Genomic DNA, 10,130 nt, shown 5'->3' with positions numbered 1-10,130 from the left:
TTGTGAGAAAAGTAAAACCCAGGATTAGAAACTTTTCTTTCTTCCCCTTTTTATTACCTTTTTGTCCCTCCTTTTTTACAACAAAAAAAAAGAAAAGAAGAAAAAAGCAGCTCTGAATTTTAGAGCCATAACCATATATCTCCAACAAGAAATTTTAAATTCCCATTTTACCCTCGACAGCCTTCTTCTCCTCCTTCCCTTTCTCTTCCTCCTCAATCCCTAACCCTAACTGAATTTCGCCCAAATCTCCACCCAAATTGAACGATCCGAACTTAGGCGTGGTTTCAATAGGACAAATTTTCGTATCAAACGAGAAAGAAAATGATAGATCTCGATTCGAAGGCGATTTATCTAGAGCCGCGGGGCAAATTTTTCGCCTTTTTGTCTCTCTGAAAATCTCAACCTCTCTTTCTTTTTCTTCTTCTACTTCTTCTTTTCTTTCTACTTTTGTTTCTTCTATTTTTCCTCCGGCGAGGGTTTCTTGGCCGGAATCTGACTTTTCTTCATCGGAATTGGCCGGATCTAGACCGGAATCTGAATTCTCGCCGGAAATGGCGTCGGATTTGGCCGGAATTTCTTCTCCTTTGTCTCCCATTTTCGTCGCCGAATAATCAGTGATTGTTTTTTATCGAGAGATTTTTTTTGATCGAGAGATATGAGTTGTGTTTTTATTAGCAAAAATTACGAGAATATCCTTGTCCTTTTGAGTAGATTTTTTTTAATGAGAATGTAACTATAATGACGAAAATATCCTTCTTAAGTTTGTTGGATTGGTTGACAAAATGTAAATGCAGAGGGGCACTTTAGTCTAACCAAGGGGAGTGAATTATCCAAAAGGGGTGCGAATTTATCATATCCCTTTACTATATTTTAGTTCAGACTCGACTAAACACTGACGCTCTTTGGAGCGTCCACTACAAGATTCTTCGAGTTTTAATGACGAATTTACCCCGTTCTTTTCTTGAAGTGCCATGGTAGTCCTCTTTTTACGTAAAAGGGCCACTTGCTTCGATGTTGATACGTTTTCAGTTCAAGTGCGAGTCAAAACAACGGGAAGACACATTCTTTGAGTCATAAATAATGATCAACATTGGGTCCCACACGAAACATATGTAATCAAGACCGTTGATCTGGTGAATATCAGAAAATCTACGAGGAATGGGAGCATCCATTCTATATGATTAAGGCCTCACTTATGTCTGCAACCCCAATCAATGGATCAGATTGCATTCATGGGGCGCAAGTGGGGCCTAGTATTAAGTGTAGGGAAGTGGTATACTCATCCCCCTTTTCTTCCCTCAGCCGCCCCCCTATGGTTTATTTATGACCATGGTTTCAAATTTTGGAATGCATTTTGGTCCTCATCGAAACTGATATCTCAAAATTTCGGTCGAAATCCTACGAAATATAAAAAAACTAATATTTCATCTCATACAAAATTTTGGCTGAAATTTCGGCTGAAATTTCTGGAATTTCAGTGATTTCGGCTGAAATTTTGGAAAAATAGTAAATAATGAATAAAAGGTAGATTTTTTCATAAAATTCCTTAAATTTCAGACTGAAATTTTGGTCGAAATAATGTGCCCGTTTGGATGACGAGAAGATTTTGATTTGGATTTCTCACATTTGCAGCCCCTTTTGCATTGTAATTTGGATCGGTTCAAATTCTTGGATTTCTAATTCAGCAGCTGACAGTGAAACAAATCAGCTTCTAAGTTTGCTGTGAAAATAAGAAATTGGAAATCCACAGATCTGGGAGTTTCCTTCACCCTCTTTGCTCCTCAACCTCTCCCTTCCACTAGGAAGTAACCCCTTACCTCTCTCTCTCTCTCCCTCCCTCTACATAAGCTGCCGGATCTATTTAATTTGTATTCAAAACTCAATTCCAAATCCAAATACAAAATGGGAGGTGTTCAAACGGGCCCTAAAGTTTCGGGTATTACCGATTTCGATTTCGGTATTGACCAATGGTAAAAGGCATTTTTTTGACCTCATATGAATATACATACATGAAATCAACACCGTTGATCTTGTACAGCATTATTAGGTGACTCACATGGTGTTATTCTCACCCAGAACGGACACAAGACAAAAGTGGAACCCTAAAAGTGTCTTTTAGAAAGTAACATAACAAACCCTTTCTTTTCAGCATTTGTTTCATGTGCAAAGGGTCCCTATGGCTATCAGCTCTCTCATATTACACCATTCAGTCCAAACACACGTGAATGACCACGTTTTCATTACAAATATGTATACCTTTTTTCAGGGATCTGCTAGCGTCCATCGCATAAGGCATTTCGCGGAAGGTGCCACCTCGTGAATGAAGACAAAATTGCTGTGAGATGCAACAGACCATCCGCAAAATGCCTTCTGCGATGGATGCTTGCAAGTGCCCATTTTCTCATAAAATGAGAAAGTGATTAATGTCTTTTGTCGAATGTCTTAAGCACCTTAACTTATGGCGATAATCAAGATCCCAATTAATCAAAATAGACCATTGCCTCAATTGCCCCAATGGGCTGGATGTGACTCAAACCTCGACAAATGAGTCTTTATGGGCCAATTTTATATACCTATAGGACCAATACCTCAATGGGCAAGTTATCATCGGTCATTTTTAGGGACCAAACCTCATGGAAGCTAAAAATTGAGAGAGACCAATAAGAAAATATAGGAAACCATGGAAGTTAACACGTCTCATGTTACGTGCCTAATCGGCCGTAACACAAATAAACAAATGAAAAATAAAAAAAGAGTGGGAGAGAGGTTGATTCGAGACAACCAGACCTCCTAATGGCTCAAATTGAGAGGAACCATGACTCTCCTAGAACAAAGTTTCCTTTGTGTTGTAAAGTTCTTCTTCACTTCTAATTTCATTAAAATACTATGCTTAAATACAAGAATAAAAGTAGTTGCCACATTCCTACCCACTAACCCAATTACGTCACACATAGACACTAACTACCACCCATAACTCTAAAACACATAACCACAAACCTAAATGCAAATCCCTACGATAACTACCTTGCAACTCCTCCCTAACACCATAACATAAACGTATCAGCTCAATGTGGAATTCAACTCTTAGTAGCCCTACAGCAAGAAGCTCAACACATCATTAGTACTGCTAGAAGTGGGAAAGGAAGAGGCTGAGATGGAGATCACCCAATATCCGAATTTCATAAAAAAGTTGCAAAAAGCAGTGGTGATTTGGGCTCAAATGTTAAGCGTCTCAAACAAGAAACTGAGGCAAAGATCCATCACCTGAAATCTAGGGGTGCAACTCGGGTCGGGTTGTGTTGAAGCCAACCCGAAACTCTAAACCGTCAACCCGAACCCGACTCTCAGCCCGATGAAAGCTAAACCGACCCAACCCGAAAAATTAATATTTCAACCAGATTTGCCAATTAGGGTCGGGTTGACACAGTTATGGTGAAAACTTTCCCCTTTATGTTTTTATGGTCTAAAAAACAAAACAGAAAAATGGCAATTTTTTTTTTTTAAATGTTGGATTTTGATGTGGGTCGGGTCAACCCGAACCCGAACCGACTCAAACACAACCCAACTCCTGATTTTTTGGGGCTGAACCCGACCCGAGTTGCAACCCTGTGAAATCTGAGGCAGCTATGACATGCTCAGTGTTATACAAGCTATAGTATGCTGAAAATCTCTCCTACTTGTTCCCGTGTATGTATCTACTTCTCACTCAACATGTATTTAGAGATTTGTGAAGGTTCTAATAAAAGATTTTCTAAATACAACCAATGACAATACGAGAGTAGCAAATTGGCCAAGGCCCTGTTTGTTTTGGATTTTGAGGATAAGCCAAAAACTGATTATTGAACTCAAATTAGCATAAGGGAATCAAAGAAGCCCACCCATAACGAACCGAGTTCTTATAGAAGTTGTAAACTGCCAACAACTATGAACTAAGTAACATAGCTCAGACTTAAGAGTATAAAAACATAGCCAAAAGAGAACTAATCGAGAATATCATACCAACCCCTTCCAGCTTTTACCACCATTAGTAATAGGAAAAGTAGAATCATAGCTGTGAAACTCATTTGCATGATATTGTGCTACAGTCCAATTTACATGGACGAGTTTTTATATGATGTGTGCGCGTGAAATCCATTATTTTTCAAAAAGTACAGTTGGGTCCACTTTATAGGATAATCCAAACGGTTCATCTCCATAGGATTTCCATAGGGTTCAATAATCATCTTTTGGGAAAGAGAAAACGGTTTCTACACACTAGTGTGGATAAGTTATCTACACACTAGCTTAAAAATACAGTGGGGGCCACATTGTTTGGGTGATCCAAAGCACTCATTTGATGGGCCCTCACATAACTAGGGTGTGCCCAAAAAATCAGCTTAATAAGATCATCCTAACCCTTCGAGCCGTGGAGACAAAAAATGGACAGATTTGTGAAGGTTTATACACGCCCATTTTACCTCCACAAATCGTAGGGTTGGGATGATCCTATGGAGCTGATTTTTTAGGCACACCCTATCTATGTGAGGGCCCATCAAATGAATGCTTTGGATCACCCAAACAATGTGGCCCCCACTGTGTTTTAAGCTAGTGTGTAGATAACTTATCTACACTAGTGTGTAGAAACCGTTTTCTCTTTGGGAAGAATAACAATTCGACGGTGGGGCGGATATATACCAAATTATTCAGGGTTTAAAGTGAGTAGTGTATACCAATCTAAAACATAGTGAAAATCAGCCAATATTTTCGAACAACGGTTGTAGCTAATATACAGCGACATATTTTCGAAAAAAAAGAGACAACTTCCTATGCAACAATATGATGCAAGCGATATTTTATATTTTATTTATTTTTTCCATTAAAAAAAATATGAGGCAAGTGGAGAACAACTGATATTTTATATTTTATTTATTTATTTCCATTAAAAGAAACAATATGAGGCAAGTGGAGAACAACTACAGCAGAAAAAAAATAAAGATATTGAATTTTACTATGGTGTCAGAATCAGTGTTGCAGTTCAGGTTCTTTGAGTGAACTGTCCAGAAAAAATAATCACAAGACAGCACCTCTGGTTTCTTGACTGAGTTCTAATGTTGGTGAAATAATTGGAGTTATTCACTACTCAGAAAGCGACCGAGTTTCCTTGTTTTTCCTGCATTAGATCCCAACTGATCAAAACTTATGAAAATTGGTTATGAAAGATAGCAACTTGTTAGTGGCGCACATGGAGATGAGGAGCTTAAATGATAAATTCCTACAGACCCGGATCCATCAACACGCCCATAGACAAACATATGCAAAACAATCAAAACACAGAAAAAGGTAGATTGCATTTTTGTTTCGTTGCATGAAAGACAGCACTTCCAATCTCCTATTGACTATGGCAGACAATTATCAGAAGCTTTGGCCTCGTGTGGGTGCTACAAAGAACTATAAAAAAAATCTTGCTAAGTTGGAGTGGTGGATCATTTGGAAAATGGGACAGGCAATATGGAGACTTGTTCCTTTTGCACTAACTTTGGTACATTTGGAAGGAATAATCGTATTTTCAAAGAGAAAAAGATTGGGGAAAAATCCGAGTAGACATTAAAATTGACCTTTTATTGTGGAAAAGAAATGATAAGTGCGGCCATTCAAAAAAAAAAAATGATAAGTGCACGTCTAACTATGTTGAAGAAGTTCTTAGAATGTATCAAACGGTGACGAGAAAAAGGAAATGAAGATCAAAGTTGGCTGCCTCCACTAGCATGATGGATGAAACTAAGCTTTGATGAGGGTTCCTAACGCAATCTAGGACATGCTGGAATTGGAGGCATTTTTCATGAATTGAGTGGCAGATCAGTGATATCCTAGTCAGGATCAGTGGGAGTTTGTGATTCCAACGAGGCGGAAGTAAAATCACTTTTATGGGGATTGAGATGGTATGCAAATGCAAGACTCGGTTCAGGGGATTTGACAAACGTATTAGCTTGGGTATGGAACAAGGTAAATGGACCTTGGAAGACAGTTCAAATCATTTCAGAAATCAGGGATTATTGTAATGATACAGTATTAGTGAAATTTTTACTCAAAAAAAAAATTGAATGCCACCATTTGGGGTACTTTCAGTCAACTTGGGTCTGGGTTCTTAAGCATGAGGCTTGAAATCAAAATTGAATAGAAAGGAATGGGAACAAAGGTAATGGGGGTCCTCACCTTTTTACAGCTTCCATACCATGCAATGTAGCAAGATGAGCGAGTTGATATATTCTATCAAAATTACTTTGCCTCATTGCCTCTTTGTCAAATATAGCATCAGACAAAACAACTGCTGACGCTCCTTGAGTAATGTATGCCCCTATTGAATCTGTGAAAAGTAAAATAATAATTTAGACTTGCATGGAAGAAGTGCTAGAAAAGCTATGCATTCCTCTGAGCCTGTAAAAACATTGAGACATAAAGAGGTAACAAATGTTTAGCCAATAATCTAAAGCTTGGATGAGTAGCATGCACTGAAATCAAGATTTGATCAGTAACATGAACTTCTAAGGTCGATGATTAAGGTAGAAGAACCAAAATGCAAGATTGTATTATTCATTTGATAGTACTTCAAATAAATAGCAGACGTACGGGCCACTGAGTCTTCAACCATGAGTTCAAGTCTCTCATTTTGGATTGTGGAAGGTTTACTAAACGTTATCTGGTAGCTCATAGAGGATTGCAGTATCCTGCGAATCTATTTCGATTTAGTAGGCCTTTGTGATCCTAGGTAGCAATTCTCCTTTTGTTCCCGTGATATTGTAACTTTACAAAAAAGAAGGCAATAAATTCTAACAAAATTCAAACTAAAAAGGAAAATGATAGAACAGTATGATAGAAAAAAAATAAATCAATAAGATCACCAATCAAAATACGTACTAAAATTTTACTTGGTAGAAATTTCAAGAGTTCATAGAAGCTTTAAATGCTATTAATAATATCAAGACACCAGTTGAGTTGCTTCAATGGGTGACTTGAAAGAAGATGAACAATATGGATGGTGAAAACTTGCAAAATTAAAAGCAAAATATCAAGATCATCACCTTAAGTGAAGCATAACCACTCATTCAGGGTTTCTAATTAAGCTTTGCAATGGGAAGCTAAGGGGATGCATGAATTGACTGTGCCAGGCCAAAATGACTAAGGTCTATTGCCTAATATTGGCCCAGTCTTTATCTTATATAACTTAATGGACATACAGTTGGTGTACAACTGCTAGCTGCTAAATACAGGACTCAATTTCTTATGGGTAAAATCATGCCTATGGGAAAAGTAAAGAGCTTGTAAAGCATAGTTACACAGAAAAAATAGTAATTTACCAGGATACAATATCAGAAAGGCATAGAAATTCAGAAATAAACAAAACTAATTTAGCAATTGAAAATAATGGCAGGACTGTTCATTCCATGCTAAATTTTTATATAGACATGATTAACAAGAGCATGTAAGTTGCACCATCAACCTATTGTTATTCCTTGGGAAGCAACCATTGGAATATGGGAAAATGGTTTCTTGAGCGTCGATATATACTGAGCACCACCTAATGCTGAGACTGGATATACCTGAAGGAAAGAAATTTTGAGAAAAACAATTAGTTAAGGATGTCTTCACTCCTGGATCCGTGCCAAGGGATAAAAAACTGTGAGTATATTTTCCAACATCAACAGTAAAAAAATATTCTCTCAAAGAATTACATTAAAGTCACCAAAAATCCTCAACATATTTAAGCCACATCATAGAGATAAGAACCAACATTTTTTTGTACATCATACCTAAAGAAGATTTCAGAAAAAAAAAAGTTAAGAAAATATATCTCATAATCTCTTCTCTTTTACGATTAGGGGCCGCAAAATGGTCCTAAATTCATATTGGAATCTGCTCCTAGTTAGCTTGAGATAAAAGTTACTCAACAGAGACTTCAAACATAGAAATAGATTTATTTAACAAGAACATACATGGATGCTCAAAAGGTTGGAATGCCACAAACAGGACAAAGGTGGCTGACAAGAGCCACAGTAATAAATTCTCCAAGGATTGACAACACCACAGTTGTCAATTCTGTTCCTTTTTTTTGGCAGAATTTCTAGACTGTAATGTTCAAGGAAAAAGGAAGAGAGGGGTTGAGCATCTAGCTCAGCTGGTAAAGACTTTGTTCTTTCACCCCGAGGTCAGGTGTTCGATCCCAGATTACCCACAAGAAAAAAAGGAAACAGGAAGCGAATCTGCACCTGAAACATGAGGGCCTGTATTCCTGTTTGTTCTGGTCATTCTGGTCGACTCCAATCAGTTCTGATTACTTTTTATATTTTTTAACCACAATGCCCAGAAAAGTTGACCCTTCAAGGGCATATTTGGAGGAAAAACCAATCCCCAATCAGACCCGGAATTTAAAAATAGCATAACCCTCTGTTTACGTGGATTACGTCGGAGGGCACTTAGATTACGTTGATTCTATGGATATCATAATGATAGTATGTCAAGTAAATTGTATGCTTATGTGTTGCTTCAAGTTTTTTCTTGTGCTTCTTCTTATGGCTCTTTTTTTTCTAAGTTTTTCTGCCTCATTAATTCTATATGGATAACATAATGATAGTAGGTCAAGTAAATTGCATGTTTATGTGTTGCCTTGGGTTTTTTCTTGTGTTTCTTATGTTTTTTTTTTCTATATTTTTCTAACTGATTAAGTCATTTAATTTCTAATATTGTTTTGTTGTGTATTTTCCAGAAAAGAACATCAACCCCAAAATGTTTTAGGGAGATGATTCCACCCCACCCCCGCGGGCGCCCTGTAGGATTATGCGCCCCCCTTTTAACGGAATTGTGGGCAGACTTTAACGCTTTTTGACGTCAAATCATGTTAAAAGAGAAGGGGGTGGGGGTTGAAAAAATCATCTCACAAGCGGCACCGAGAGGGGACTGAGAACTCGGGACAACACTTACAAAACCAGGCATATTACATCATTCATATGACGATATCAAACAAGAAAAAAAGAAGAAGAAAGGCTTCGCATGTATCCTTTTATCAATATGCAAAAAATATCAGTAGAGAGGCAGTGAGGGACTCTACAAAGTGTGTAAACAATATGAGATGGTGACGTACAGATCTCTCTGTCATCACCTAGTTTTTTGCATATTAACTCACTTTACGCATTAAAAAATAAAGTGAAGATATCATTCAAAACAAAAGGTGATGATGATGCTGACCTTGACTATTCTTGCACCTGCATTATATGCATTCAATACCTGTAGAATCATGAAAATAATGAATTGAGAATATGATTTCGGTTGGAAACAGGTCCTTGCTCCAAGACCAGAACAACATGATAGCTATTGGAAGAAAAGCCATCCAATTTCCAGAATTACCATTATAAAAACAGCAAGGATATTAAAGGCATACAAAAACAGAGGAACCACAATTTACATAGCAAAAGTACAAAGAAGTAAAGAAACAGTACAAAACCTTACTTCTGTTGGTGTCATTACTCCAGGGATGTAGAGAACTTCGCCACCTTGGACATCGTCCAAGATTTCCTGATGATTACAAAGCAATAGAATCCATCATTAACTGTAACATCTCGTAAGAATTATCCCTACTATTCTGTTAAAAGAAAGATATAAATGTTAAAGTATAAAAGATAAATAACGCCTTTCTCCAACAGCTTAAGCTTTTGGAGAAGTTGGTAAGTTAACATGGTATCAGAGCCAAAGGTCTCGAGTTCAAACCTCCTAGATAGCAAAAATCCACATGCAATGGTCGGCCCAAAGTGGGACCACATGTGCCACGTGTTTGCAAAGTGGGCTACACGTGCAGGGGAGTGTTAAAGTATAAAAGATAAATAACGCCTTTCTCCAACAGCTTGAGCTTTTGGAGAAGTTGGTAAGTTAACAATACAAAAAAGCTATCTCAAGTTCCCAACCAATATCAGAAGCATCATACATGCAATATGTGAAAGAAAGTTGTAGTAACGGATCCTTTTGTCTAATGGCTTCATAAATAATCTGACTTATCATTAAAAGTTACTGCAGCCTAATACTTCTCGACAGGTTTTACCCTTCTCATCAGTAGTCACTGAAAACCCCATATCCAGTAGGATTCAAGTCAAAACCACACGTAA

The 10,130-nt window shown here is 37.5% G+C and overlaps 1 protein-coding gene across 2 annotated transcripts in view; it reads right to left on the bottom strand.

Annotated features, from left to right (window-relative positions):
• Positions 1-4,878: 4,878 nt before the first annotated feature.
• LOC143852890 (uncharacterized) overlaps positions 4,879-10,130 on the bottom strand; it is a 28,271-nt gene continuing 23,019 nt past the window's right edge. For both annotated transcript variants that reach the window (XM_077362530.1, XM_077362529.1), the window contains 5 exons: positions 9,481-9,546; positions 9,220-9,258; positions 7,478-7,577; positions 6,193-6,343; positions 4,879-5,149 (listed from right to left, as the gene is read on the bottom strand). In XM_077362530.1, coding sequence (XP_077218645.1) covers positions 5,116-5,149; positions 6,193-6,343; positions 7,478-7,577; positions 9,220-9,258; positions 9,481-9,546 — 390 coding nt within the window. In that variant the 3' untranslated portion in view covers positions 4,879-5,115. The remainder of the gene's footprint in view (positions 5,150-6,192; positions 6,344-7,477; positions 7,578-9,219; positions 9,259-9,480; positions 9,547-10,130) is intronic.

This window comes from Tasmannia lanceolata, unplaced genomic scaffold, assembly GCF_043159265.1.
Source record: "Tasmannia lanceolata isolate RefF3 unplaced genomic scaffold, GAP_Taslan_0.1 ptg000019l, whole genome shotgun sequence".
NCBI lineage: Eukaryota > Viridiplantae > Streptophyta > Magnoliopsida > Canellales > Winteraceae > Tasmannia > Tasmannia lanceolata.
Note: the sequence above shows the minus strand (reverse complement) of the source record. Positions and strands in the feature narration are given on the sequence as shown.